Source organism: Arachis duranensis, chromosome 2 (assembly GCF_000817695.3).
Source record: "Arachis duranensis cultivar V14167 chromosome 2, aradu.V14167.gnm2.J7QH, whole genome shotgun sequence".
NCBI classification, from domain to species: domain Eukaryota; kingdom Viridiplantae; phylum Streptophyta; class Magnoliopsida; order Fabales; family Fabaceae; genus Arachis; species Arachis duranensis.
The window spans coordinates 78,705,797-78,720,537 of NC_029773.3; the positions used below are offsets into that span (position 1 = coordinate 78,705,797).

The following is a 14,741-nucleotide window of genomic DNA, read 5'->3' on the forward strand; positions in this document are numbered from 1 at the left end:
TAATTGGATGTGTTTAATAAGTGATTCTGCTAACCCATTTTGTGTGTGAACATAAGTTACTGAATGTTTAACACTTATTTCGTTAGCCATACAATAAGCTTAAAAAGCTTGGAAAGTAAATTTACCAGCATTATCAAGACAAATTGCTTTCATTGGATTTTCTGGAAACTGTGCTTTTAATAGAATAATTTGAACAAGTAATCTCACAAACGACAGGTTGCGAGAAGACAATAAGCACATGTGACCATCTCGAAGATACGTCTATTAGAACCATAAAATATCTACAAGATCCATATGGTGGATGAATAGGTCCACATATATCACCTTGAATCATTTCTAGAAATTCAGGAGATTCAATCCAATCTTTATTGGTGATGACTTTAAAATTAGCTTTACCAAAATTTACTAGATTTAAGAATTTTCTGGTTTTTTAGTAAATGTCCATGAGAATTTTCAATAATTCTCCGCATCATAGTTGTTCCAAAATGACCCAATCGATCATGTTAGACTATAAATTCATTTGAGTTAGTAAACTTCTGGTTTACAATGGCATGTGATTCGATTGCACTAATTTTAGTATAATATAACCCAGATAAAAGTGAGGGTAATTTTTCTAATATAACCTTTTTATTTAAATCATAAGTTATGATACATAAGTACTCATGATTTTTCTCATTCATTGTTTTAATATGATATCCATTTCGACGAATATCTTTAAAACTCAACAAGTTTCTTAGAGACTTAGTAGATAAGAGTGTATTATTTATTATAAATTTTGTTCTTCTAAAAAATAAAATTATAGCTCTTTCGGAGCCTTCTATCTCATTACCTGAGCCAATAATGGTTTTTCTTTTAGTACAAGATGTGTAAAATATATATTACCTATGAGAATGGTATACGAACTTGCACTATTCATAAGGCAAATATCTTTATTATATGTCCTTGTCATTTTCTTTAAAGACAAATAATAATAAAATGAGTAAAAATACATGCGCAGCAAAATTGTATTCCTGATTGAAATTATTTTTCTAAAGAGTACTGTACATAGTATCATATACTAAAATTTTTATTATTATTATTATTTTAGAACTTAACACATTTAGTAATTTTAAAATTTATAAACATAAATATTTTATTAAACATTATTTATATGCATCATAGTTAAAATTCAAACACATATGAAATAAAACTTAACAAGAAGTTTCTTACATTATTTATTCACATGAGTACTTTAACAAATCCATATATTAAACGTTTCCATTATTAATCAAATGACCAACATTTTCTTTAGGATTCTCAAAGAAATCAGATACTTCATAATCAGTGGTGTAATTTTCAGCAAGATCCTTTGAAATAAAATTTGTCTCCTTTCATTTGTCATCCTTTTTCAAAGATGCTTGATAAAAATCAACTAGGTGCCTTGAAATACGACAGATAAGCGACCAATGACCCTTTCCACCACAACGAAAATATTTATCCTCTATTGATTTATTTTACCTATTGTTTCTTTTTTTTTATCCCACTTCTGGTGGGATCTTTTCTTATGAACATAATTTTTTTCCTTCCATAATTTTTCTTGTTACCAAAACCTTGCCATATCTCTTCTGGGGTTATGATTTATCGCATTTGCTTCAGGAAATGGAACGGCGCCAGTTGGGCGCGCTTCATGATTTCTTAAAAGCAATTCATTGTTATGCTCAGCAATAAGAAGACAAGAAATTAACTCAAAATATTTTTTAAATTCTTTTTCTCGATACTACTGCTGCAGGAGCACATTCGATGCATGGAAGGTCGAGAAAGTTTTCTCTAACATGTCATTATCAGTTATTTTTCCCACATAATTTCATTCATGAGGTAATTCAGAACATTGCTGAATTGTATTCATTTATGAATTTAAAATCCTGTAGACGTGCGTCCACTCATATCGGACTTGAGAAAGTGTCACTATCTTTTGATGATTATACCTTTTTTAAGGTTTTTTCACAGATCTGCAGAATCTTTTAGTGTGAGATATTCATTTTTCAATCTTTCGTCAAGATGGCGATAAATGAAGATCGTGACTTTGGTTTAATCCTTCCGGGATGCATTATTTTCAACCTTAATGATATTTCCAAGATCCATTAAATCAAGATGAATTTTTGGTATCTAGTATCCATGATAAGTAGTTGTTTTCAAATATATCAAGAACATTAAATTCAAGATAAGAAAACTTTGATATAATAAAAATTTAATACCTGAGTCTTCTTAAATTTTGATATAAATAAATAAGAAATAGAAAATAGATATAAAATAAGAAGACGTAAATAGATAACTTTATTATTAATATTTACCAATATAATTATCTCAATATAATAGAAATATTTCTTATTTATACATGTAATAAGTCTTTTTTTCAAACTTAATTAATTTGAATTTGTCTTAAAAACTTGTTCTTTTCAATATAAAAAAAATTGAGTTGCCCATAAATACACATCTCTTCTTATTCATCCTTATCACAACATAGTTTAATTTATAAATTTTCACTTCGACATATTATTTATCAGCTTGAATAAATTCCATTATACAATCCTAAATCTATAAGCTTACCATTATTGTCAACAAAAGCAGTGTTAAGAAACAAAGATAAACTCCACACTTTAATAAAGTAAATTAAGAGTTGGTTTGGGTAAATTTTTAAGATTTTTTTAAATTATTTTTTAAAAGAAAATTTAGAAAATAAAAATAATTTTATATTTAAATATAAAAAATATTTTTTTATCAAAACTTAAAAACTCCCAGACAAACGCTAAAACAGAGCTCGACAGGTCCTCAATAAGGAAAACAACAATAACTAAATATTGTTTTTGAAAGCATAACGAGAATTTTGTTTTCAAAAAAATGAGAAGCAGAGGCAGAAAGCAAAAGGAAAAGGAAACAAGAGACAATGAAATGAGGATTCAGAAAGCAACAACACCAAACACTTTGATGTGTATAAATGGATGATAGAGACAGCCACAGTATAGTTCTCAATTTCCAAACGCAAACGCAAAACCTTCGCTATCCTTTCCCCAGCACTTGTTCTTCGAATTCTGAATTGAAAGGAAAGAATGGTAGCTGATGGCAACTCCAAACCTGACATCTCCATCGCTGGAACCTTCGCCACCAGTGCTTTCTCTGCATGTTTCGCTGAGGTCATTCTCTCTTCTTCATCTCTCTCGAGCTGAGTAGTTGACTCGTTAAATGTATAACAAGTCTTGAATTATGAAATTATCTTGCACATCCAAGCGTTGGTCTTTGGTTCGTGGCTATCATATATATGATGATCATGTGAAAAAGCCAAAAGCTTTTCGAATATAAAATACTATGTCCACCTAAAATTCAATCACTAAATCAAGTATCATATATTTGTGTATGAATATAAGTATAGTTTAGCTATTTTTTAGTATATATTTTATATTTTGATATGTATTTTACACTCTAGCTGAATTTGGTGTAGTATGATTGTTTAGTAATAGTCCGAGTTTGAGTGAAGTCTGTGAACTCTGCATAGCCTTCTTGTTCTTTTTATTTGCCTTTTTCTTTTAGTAATTAGAAAATGCTGATATTATATCATGGCACTACTAAGTTGATAAAAAAATATTTTTTTAACAAGAAAAGATTTTTTTATTTTTACCGGATTTGGTAAATTTTTAGTAATAAAAATAAAAATATTAGAAAAATTTAAAAATATATTTTTTAGAAGTTACAATTTATATCCTTTTTAAAAGATTTTTTTTAAAAAAAAGATGTTTTTTACATAATAAATAAATAAATAAAAATTTTTATATTATTATACCCAAATATAATTGATAAATAAAAAAAAATCATTTTACATAAAATATCCAAACATAAAATTACTTATACTTTTTTATAAGATCTTTTAAAAAATATAACTCAAACAAAATTTTTTTCTTAGAAGCTAACCGAGTCTACTATTATCTGTTAAAAAAACATTTATGATGGTAGAGCAGGAAAGTGGGTGATGAACTGATGATTAAGTGTTTTATATGTTAACTAAGAATTCAGCATTATGTAGCAATGTGTGTGAAACTAGTTAAGGGTGTTGATCCTTAGATTGATTTTAGAATGTGTTTTACACTCTTCATTTCATAGTAATTTTGTTCTGCTTGTATGTTCAATTCTGATTTCTCATGTTATTCCCATCTTCTGTTCACATCATGCTGTGTTTGTAAGTATTCTGCTCTGGCCAAATTTGAATTTGTTTCTGAAATTTTTACCACTGAATTCTTGGATGAAATAGGCGTGCACTATTCCCTTGGACACTGCCAAAGTTAGGCTTCAGCTTCAAAAACAAGCTTTAGGTGCCAATGTGGTGACGACGCCTAAATATAAGGGTATGATGGGGACTGTTGCGACCATTGCTAGGGAAGAGGGTCTTGCAGCACTCTGGAAGGGCATTGTCCCGGGGCTACATCGTCAATGTTTGTATGGAGGTTTAAGAATTGGGTTGTATGATCCTGTGAGTTTTACAGCTAATCTCTGAAACTAGTTCGTGTTATGATTTGCTATGTTATATGATGATGATGGTGTAATAACTTTTTTTAAAACAGGTTAAGACTTTATATGTCGGAAAGGATCATGTCGGAGATGTTCCATTGCCCAAAAAAATTCTTGCTGCATTAACAACCGGTAAAGCCAAATGTTGAACATTACTAGTATCATGAAATCACTTGTTCCAAAAGTTTAAACTGACAGAAGGACATAAATAGTTACAATTACCTTTTTTCTTATTTCACTTCTATATTAAATCTCAAGGTGACGCGTTAAAATTGTGGAATTAGCCACTGATGTAATTATCAGGATAGCCGCCGACATTACACACATTGGATGCGGTCTTTCCACAGATCGTTGTCCCTTCTACATTAAAAACTACATGGATTGTTGTCTTTTCTAGCAGCAACTTGTGCTATTCATTTCTAGCATATTCAATGCAAACAACCTAATAATGAGTTCTTTCTATATGTACTGCCATCCAATAGGTGCTGTGGCAATTGCAGTAGCGAATCCAACAGATCTTGTTAAAGTTAGACTTCAAGCAGAAGGAAAATTGCCTCCTGGTGTGCCAAGGCGTTACTCTGGATCTTTAAATGCATATTCTACAATTGTAAAACAGGTATTTGAATTCAACTTGCATGTTTATTAAAGAGATAGATGTATTTCAGTTCATGATTATTTCTGTCTAAACTGGTATCTATCAACAGGAAGGAATTGCAGCCCTTTGGACTGGTCTTGGCCCCAATATAGCCAGAAATGCTATTATCAACGCTGCCGAACTGGCCAGCTATGATCAAGTGAAACAGGTTACACGAAATTTAATGGAGTTTTCCATTTTGGAGCAAGGATTTTTTTCTTCCTTTATTATTTTTAAATGACTTTTTTTTTTCTTTCCGAAATAATGCAGACGATTTTGAAATTGCCAGGCTTCTCTGATAATGTTGTAACTCATCTCCTTTCTGGTCTAGGGGCAGGGTTTTTTGCTGTTTGTATTGGATCCCCAGTTGACGTGGTAATTTATCAATGTTCATTCACTCATAGTATCTATAGTTAATATGGAAAACACGTTCTGTCCTTTAATTTGTATTAGGGTGTAAAATAATTGATTTACAATTTGATTATGAATTATGAATTTTTTTCTGCTTACCTGAGATGAACTAAGATTCAAAATAGACATTAGTAAACAAATAGAGTTTATTAATAATTTTGTTTTGATAATTCTAAGAGGCGAATTGGTAAAACTGTGTTTAACCTCACTTTGTGTTTTGGGAATTTAGAAAGTGTAAATATAACGTTATATATTAATGAATATCTACATTTATTTATACTCTTTATTACATTTATGCAGGTTAAGTCAAGAATGATGGGAGATTCTAGTTACAAAAGCACCCTTGATTGTTTCCTCAAGACATTGAAGAACGATGTATATTTCCTTTCTGAACTTTCCAATTTGCTCTTCAATGAACAACTTAGCATCTTTTTGCTCTGCTCACAAGCTCACAAGGAAATACAATGTCAAAAGGTTGTTTTATCAGAATTAATTGATAATGGACTTTGGAATCTGATGTTTTCTAGGGACCTTTTGCCTTTTATAAAGGCTTCATCCCAAATTTTGGACGGTTAGGATCTTGGAACGTAATCATGTTTCTAACCTTAGAACAAGTAAGTTAACACTTCATTTATTTATGTTTCATGGCTCCTAACTCCTGAGTCTTAATGAGCAATATTACATGGCCAACAAATATTATCTAGCAATAATTTGCACTCATATTTGCACACAATAAGCATATGATTTGTACCAGAATTTTGCATACATGAATCAATACAGTTTGCAGTTACATTTTTCGGAGTTTGTACACATGAATTATTAAAATTTATTTGTTAAAGACAATTTAGTATTTGTACTGATCAAATGATATACTAAAATTACTGACCCCAAGGGTTTCTCTTTTTGGTACTATAAATTGGAAAATCTCGTATATGCCAGTGTTATGCATCGGGATTATTAATTTTGTGCACTACCAATCTAGAAGTTTTATACCGTCACATTCTTCAGATTGTGATATTTTAATTTAATGTAGCGAGTAATAGAGTCAAACTTCTGTGGATGTTATAATATGGATGTCTCTGTCATTTTTGAATTTTTATTCCTTCTCGCCACAGACTAAGAAGATCGTTGGGCGTTTAGAGTCAACCTGAACACAACCAATTTACATGGAGGATTTTCCAAGGGAACTGTTTGTGACTGCCAAATGCAATGGAGTTTATTGAAAATAGAGGGTCATCTCTCCATAATTTGCTACCTATGATGCGGTTAAACAAGAAGATATATGTAGAAAGATAATAGTTATTAGAAGGGAAACAAAAAACCTCAACGTAATACAAATTCGATATGAAGTTTTTTGAGAATCATTAGATGAAAATTTAATTAAATATGTTAAATTATCTAACTATTTTCAAATATCAGTTCCAAATGATTTTCAGATTGTGTGTTGTTTCAGTGTTTTTTCCGTTTTTTTTTTTCTGTGAACAAATAAAGGGCTGAAGCCCAAATCCGATACAAAAGAGTATGGTTATAAAACTAGTTACTTTAATTAATTTGGGTTAGTTTAATGGTAAATCTTTAAATAGAGTTCAAATATATCGGTCCGAAGGCTCGGTTCGATCCCGAACACTTTAGAAGCTAATTTGGTGTGATTTCATCGGGTAAGGGTCTCAAAAATAGATCCGGTCATTATTTCGGGTCGGGTTCGGGGCTATAGTTCGGGTCACCCGAAGTTGGCCCGGTGGCCCGATCATCATACACAATTAATATTTTGTGTTATTAGTGATGGATCATGACTATTCTTATGTGTAATTTAAGTATTGTAAACCTTAATATTTTGTGTTTTTAGTTATTATAAGAGTATAAGTTAATGTTTTATGTTTAGAATGCATAAGACTTTAGACTAATGCATAATATTGTGTTATTTGTATTGATTTAAATATTTGGTATTATTAGACAATATTAGTATTGATTGTGGTTTTGCTTTAGTATTGATTGTGGTTATGCTTTAATTTTAAAGAAGGGTTGGTTCTTGTTATATTTTTCTAAGTGAATTTTACCATGTTAAATAATGGTTGGAGTCTTGTAAATTTGGATATTTTTACATGCTAGCTTACAAGAAGGTATCAACGTAATGTAATGTTAACGGCCCGGTTTTCACCCGGTATAATTGTGGCCCGAAAGTGTATTGGTTTCATCGGGTTTAAGGTCGGATAAATAGACTAGGTGTGTATTTCGGGTCGGATCTGGGTCTCATCCAACCCGGCTTCACCCGACCCATGTGCACCCCTGAAATATACAACAGATTCATCTTTATTTTGTTATACCAAGAGATACTGTAAGGAAAAAAAAGGCTAGTTACTTTTCAATTTTCATATACCAAAATAACTTACAAATTTATCTACATTTGCTATTATTATTTTATTATTCATGTACGTTTGCATGATTCTACATGTGATTGACTCAGACAAAAAACAAGAGAGAGACAGAAAAAGCATGTTCAATCTGATTCTGGCTCCAACTATATTACATGTTAATAATGGCAAGTGACAAATTTTGATCTGGCAACCACATCTATACTTTTCTTGGTTAATCTAATAAGAAGAGAAAATACGCTGTGGAGTTACATGCACCAATCTAACAAAAATGTTCCGACATTATATACCAAACAAAAATTTCCCAACAATGAAGATGGAAAATGCAAAAATAAAAAGAAATAAAAAAAAAGTGGGAAAAAGTCACCACTCACCACAATCCCCATAACCCACAATCAAAATCTCAGATTGGAAGGGTAATAAAACTCTTATCACAATGCATTTTGAAGGAACAAACTCAGCTCAGCTTTTGCTTCTCTAAAATATAATGTTGGACTCTGATGCATATTCCTCATTGATTTTCACATACAATTGGCACAATTTTCTGTAGCACTTCAAGACATGTCTATCTATGTTATCTTCATATCTTTCATATAGTGCTGGTACTGTAAACACAATATAGAGAGACCTGAAACATAGCAAAATGATCACCTTGGTTATTACCTCTCCCATCAATTGTTAAATAACACACCAATTTAGACTTTGAAATGGCTGTCAATTTAGCATATTTCATCAAACCAACTCATTTGAATTGATTGAACAGGACTATAGATTCAAATGAAGAATCATTTGCTCCAACAGACTGATGAATAGTGTTATTTGAACATCTGGTGTTTATGGGACACAAACAAGATCTAAGGGTAGAAACAAGATTTTAATTGAAGTGGAGACCATATTAAAATTGAAATGGTAAACCAGGTGTTGGCATGGAGTAAATACTTATAGAAGTTGAAAAAATATTTTCCTAACAGACATTATTATCAACACTGATAACTAGGCTTCAATTTCACAGTTGCAATGGCCATAGGTTAATGTAGCAGCACCCATCAATATAATCCAGCATCCACAGCATAGCAACAATTTTAAAGGATAACATTAATAATTCTAGATAAAAAAAAATGACCTGAATTAGAACCAATGATCTATATATAATTATATATTTCAAGATCAACATTCCAACATACTCAAGTTCGAAACAACACACAGAAAGAATTTGAATACTAAAAAGAGTCATTGATGCTATGTGGCACACTATAGAGTTCAAGTCCCACAGACATTGAGAGTTTGTTCTATTGATTGTTTTTTATTAGTTCTTTTTCATATTTATGAGTGATATCATTCTCCACTCTCTTCTATCGTTGAGTAAGTAATAAACTATATATAACAAAAATAATAAGAAAGAATATTCAAGTCAAGTTACTGTATAATTGCTGCTGATTTGTCCCAAAGAAAAAGAATGACAATGAGAAGAAGAATATTGAAAACAAGTGACAAAAGAGTATAACCAGATCTTTCAAACACAATCCAAGCAGCTAGTGTGACCAACAAAACTCCTTTTTTCATCATTTTTTCATATTTTGACTGTTCTTTTTTATTGCATTCATTAGATTTTAGGTTTATTTATCTAATTTAAAGTTAAAATTATGTTTTAGAATATAAATTTGTAGACTAAAAATTCTTTTTTATGCTTATGTTATAAAAAGACAAAAATAATAATAATAAAAATTTTGCTTCATGCGTATATGATGGGATTTTTTTATATTTAAATTTGTTGAGTTTAGGAAACAATAAAATTAATGATGATGATAAACATTGTTTTTGGTTGGGTTAAAAATATAATTGGATTTGATCCTTGGATTAGTATTGCAGACTCAAAGTAATGGTGCAGTCCAATAAATTACAAATTGGACAACAAATCAGTAAGTGGATAATCAAAGCCATCATGCATCATCAAGCTAATCCAGTTTATTGTTCTCATAAAAGGAAAAGCATATAACTAAGGGCGGAGCTCTGGTGGTTCGGATAATGCACAAAGAAGAAAGAAAAGTTCACCTTTTTCACTAAGCATCAAAGAAGAAAAAGATACTTCACTTTTTTATTAAGCACCAAATCAGAAGAAAGGAAAGCAAATCAAGAAAGTTAGGTCAAATCAAAATCAACATACACAAATTAAGTATAATCAAAAGAGAAAAGGTAAAATATTTTCATTAACATGCAAGTCAATTATTTGCTGATTTCTCCTTTGCTTTCCACAACCATTTCGAGTAATATGAAGAACGTGGTACTGTGGTAGCTACTTTACTCTGCTGTGATTTCAATGGCTAATATTGAAACTTGAGGCCAAAGCACAAGGTTGATGATTTTGATTTATCAAACCCATTGAGGATCTATTACCAATGAAGTTGCATTGCTTAACTCTGATTTTCTGGTCTGATTGAAGAAAAAGAAAAAAAAAAGACATCAGCTAGCTCAAGATTCAAGAAGTTGACTTAGTTCTAAAAAACCTTAGAGCTAGCTACAGGACTTAGGGGCCGTTTGGAAAGTTTCAAAAGTAATTTTTTTGAATTTTTGACTTATGAAAAGTAGTAGTATTAATGTCTGGTGCAATTTTCAAAACCAAATTACAGCCTTCTAAGAAGCTATTTAGGAACTTATAGAGAAGTTTAAAAAAACGACTTATCTCATAATAAAAAGCTTTTTATCACATTTCTTTTAAAATAAGCACTTTTAGAACTAAAAATCCAAACACAAAATAACTTATTTATAAGCTACTTTTAATATAGTCATTTATTGTTTAAGCTATTTTTTCAAAAGGAACTTAATTAAGTTGTTTATCCAAACTGGACCTCAATACAAAAAGAAAAATGACTTCAGTTGGCAAGTAAGGAGAGTGAACTAAGATTTGAGTTTCATTGAGAGCTTCTCTGTAATAGTTCAACATTTTCGATAATTTTTCTGTATCAAAGAAATATCCTACCAAGATGAAGAACTACACTTGAGAGTGCTAAATCCATTTCATCTTATAGCATCAAAGCTATGCAAGATCATCTCCTTCATGGTTTATTGTTGAATATTCTGATTGTATGTTGTATCTTTCTTTGTTTCTATTTAGTGGTAGAAGGCATATAAGTGACATTAAGAGAAAGCTATTGAGAGAAAAGGCAAAGAAAGGTACTTGAAGAGAAAAACCAAGATTTATGTCTTATCTCTTTAGATTGTATTTCTATTTTGTATCATGTACTTGTGAGGTATCCCTTGCTAAGTTGGATAAGCACTTAGTGTGTTGAGAGTTTAGCAAGTAACCTAGCCAAATCAAGCTTATGTTGAAGCTTGGTTTGTCCCTGATAGGATTAGGTTGAATCCTTAAAAATTGGTGTATGTATTAATACTTGAAAAGATAGTAAAAATTTCACCATTATTGTGGTGGAGATTGGATGTAGGTTACATTGCACAAAGTAACTGAACCAGGATACATGGCTGAGTCATCTTCTTCTTCTCTGCTCTGATTCTGTTTTCATAATTTATGAGACAGAATAAAATTGTCTCCTGCGTAATTAATCTCTTAGTCTAAATAGAAGCAAAGTTTTATTTTCTTATTTGAGGACTTATTATTCAAGATTAAAAGAAAGTTATAGATTCAACTCCCGTTTTCTAGGCCATCAAGAACCTTCAATTGGTATCAGAGCTTGGTCCTTAAAGATCAAGCTTCATAGCTTGGAGGAAAGATCCAATGGCTAACAACTTGGGTGCAAATGCTATAGCATACACTCTTATTGAGGGTCAATCAAATAACAAACCTCTTTTCTTTAATGGAAAGAACTATACCTACTAGAAGAAAAGAATGCCGATCTTTATTCAATCCATTGACTACAATATATGAAAGATCATTGTGAATGGTCCTCAAGTTCCTACCATGACAAGTGCGAAAGGAGTGGTGACTTCAAAAGAAGAAACCGAATGGAATGAAGAAGACAAGAAGAAAGTAGAGTTAAATATCAAAGCAGTTAACTTGATGTATTGTGCTATCAGTTTCGAAGAATATCGGAACAAATTCCTTCTGTCCGGAGTGGTAAAGGATGTTCTGTAGCAATTTGTGAATTTGTTTAATCATCTCATCTCCACAAGCCAATAAGAGAGAAAGCTTGCCATTTGAAATGAAAATACTTTGCACAAGTCAATGGATAGAGTGACAGTTCTTCTGAAGTATGTAGACAACATTTATGAAGATGATACCATGGCTATTGATCAAAAAGAGCCATTGGATACTGAGGATGAAGGCTCGGATGCCTAGGGATATCTCATGTTAAATACTTTTAATTTTGTTGCAATCATTTTTATAAGACAATTGAGTTTTAGCTGCTGTTTTATTACTTTCTGGATGATTGTAACTATTTAACTAAACCTAATCGATTTATTTAGTTATGCTATCATTGACTTCTAATCCCTCTCTTGCAGGTTTGGACTATATTTCCTCTTTTGATGACAAAAAGGGGAGTAGTTAGTAATACTTGTAGCTATGAAACATTAGATAAATTGCTTTGCTATTAAATGCTTTGCTGTGTGTTTTGCAAATTAATTGTATGCTTATCTGTTGGCTCATGTTACTTGCTCATGAGTAATGCTGTTCTCTACATGTGCTACTATAACTTATGTGTGTTTGTTAAACAGCTCACACTAAGGGGAGTATCTTCTATGAAAGAAAGGGGAAGTAGATCACATTTGAAATGGTATCATCAAATGGAAGTTTTTAATCTAAATTTTGTATTTTATTCTCTTTATTTTCATTTTAAATGATGTTTGTCAACAAGAAAGAGATTCTTGTGTTAAGAAAAATAAAATTAATGATGATGATAAACATTGCTTTTCGTTGGGTTAAAAGTCCAATTGGGTTTGATCCTTGGATTAGTGTTGCAGGCCCAAAGTAATGGTGCAACCCAATAAATTACAAATCAGACAACAAATCAGTAAGTGAATCATCAAAGTCATCATGCATCATCAAGCTAATCCATTCCATTACTCTCATAAAAGGAAACACATATAATTGAGGGTGGAGCTCTGGTAGTTCAGGTAATGCACAAAGAAAAAAGAAAAGTTTACTTTTTCACTAAGCATACAAAAAAGGTGCTTCACTTTTTCATTAAGCACCAAATCAGAATAAAGAAAAGCAATCAAGAAAGTTTGGTCGAATCATAATCAACATGCACAAATTAAGCATAATCAAAAGAAAAAAGGTAAATTGTTTTCATTAACATGCAAGTCAATTACTTGCTGATATTTTCTTTCCTCTGCACAACCATTTCGAGTAATATGAAGAAAGTGGTGACTACATTACTCTACTGTGAATTAATGGTTAATATTGAAACTTTGGGTCAAAACACAAGGTTAGTGATTTTGATTTATCAAATCCATTGAGGATCTGTTACCAATAAAGTTGTATTGTTTAACTCTGAGTTCAAATCACTGATTTTCTGGTCTGATTGAAAAAAAAAAAGACATCAGCTAGCTCAAGATTTAACAAGTTGACTTAATTATGAAAAACCTTAGAGCTGGCTACAGGACTCAATACAAAAAGAAAAATGACTTCAGTTTGCAAGTAAGGAGAGTGAACCAAGGTTGAGTTTCATTGAGAACTTCTCTGTAATAGTTCAACATTTTGGATAGTATTTCTCTATCAAAAAATATTTCGCTAAGATGAAGAGCTACACTTGAGAGTACTGAATCCGTTTCATCTTATAGCGTCAAAGTTGTGCAACATCATCTCCTTCATGGTTTATTGTTGAATATTCTGATTGTATGTTGTATCTTTTTTGTTTCTATTCAATAGTAAAAGACATATAAGTGAGACATTAAGAAAAAGCCATTGAGAGAAAAGGCAAAGAGAGGTACTTGGAGAGAAAAATCAAGATTTATGTCTTATCTCTTTAGATTGTATTTCTATTTTATATAATGTACTTGTGAGGTATCCCTTGTTAAGTTGGGTGAGCATTTAGTGTGTTAAGAGTATAAGAAGTAACCTAACCAAGTCAAGATTAGGTTGAAACTTGGTTTGTCCCTAATAGGATTAGGTTGAATCATTAGGAATTGGTGTATGTAATACTTAAAAAGATATTGAAAAAATTCTACCACTGTTGTAGTGGAGATTGGATGTGTGTTGCATCGCACAAGGCAGCTGAATTATGATACATGACTGTGTCATCTTCTTCTTTTCTGTTTTGATTCTGTTTTTCACAATTTGTGAGACAAAATAAAATTTTCTGCTGCATAATCAATCTCGCAGTCTAAACAAAAGCAAAGTTTCATTTTTGGTTTGAGGACTTATTATTCAAAATTAAAAGAAGGTCATAGATTCAATCATCCATTTTCTAGGCCACCAAAAACCTTCAAAACTAAATAAATATAATATTTATAAAAATACGTAAATAGTAGAGTATTTATCGAAATGCACAATATGTTGTATCCCGAGTATAGTGTTAAAAATCACATTAAAGATACATCTCGTATACTGAGTATCCGAACTCTAACAAAAAAAAACAAACCTGAAATAAAAACAAAAGCAAGAAACGAATACTGAGTACTCGAAATACACTTTCAGATAAATTTTTAGCTCAGTATCGGAGGTATGTGTATAGCCTTAGTACTTGAAGATACGTATATTATTGTAATGATTTAACTATAATATTACATACTTGTATTATTGTACTCGTATGGTTAATTAAAAATATTCATTTTTAAAAAAATAATTTAAATTTTTAATTAAAAAATTAATAATTTAAAATTTAAAAATTATC

General features: G+C 30.9%; 1 protein-coding gene across 2 annotated transcripts in view; it reads left to right on the forward strand.

The window, feature by feature from the left end:
• The first annotated feature begins 2,880 nt into the window (after positions 1 to 2,880).
• The window catches only part of LOC107475221 (mitochondrial uncoupling protein 1), a 29,148-nt gene continuing 17,287 nt past the window's right edge, over positions 2,881 to 14,741 (forward strand). The window contains exons 1-9 of one of the 2 annotated variants that reach the window (XM_016094855.3): positions 2,881 to 3,170; positions 4,280 to 4,498; positions 4,590 to 4,668; positions 5,019 to 5,152; positions 5,241 to 5,339; positions 5,441 to 5,545; positions 5,882 to 5,956; positions 6,109 to 6,195; positions 6,697 to 6,900. In XM_016094855.3, the coding sequence (XP_015950341.1) occupies positions 3,087 to 3,170; positions 4,280 to 4,498; positions 4,590 to 4,668; positions 5,019 to 5,152; positions 5,241 to 5,339; positions 5,441 to 5,545; positions 5,882 to 5,956; positions 6,109 to 6,195; positions 6,697 to 6,732 (918 nt within the window). In that variant the 5' untranslated portion in view covers positions 2,881 to 3,086 and the 3' untranslated portion in view covers positions 6,733 to 6,900. Of the gene's footprint in view, positions 3,171 to 4,279; positions 4,499 to 4,589; positions 4,669 to 5,018; positions 5,153 to 5,240; positions 5,340 to 5,440; positions 5,546 to 5,881; positions 5,957 to 6,108; positions 6,196 to 6,696; positions 6,901 to 14,741 lie in introns of those variants that run through there. The other variant, XM_052257678.1, reaches the window with a different exon arrangement.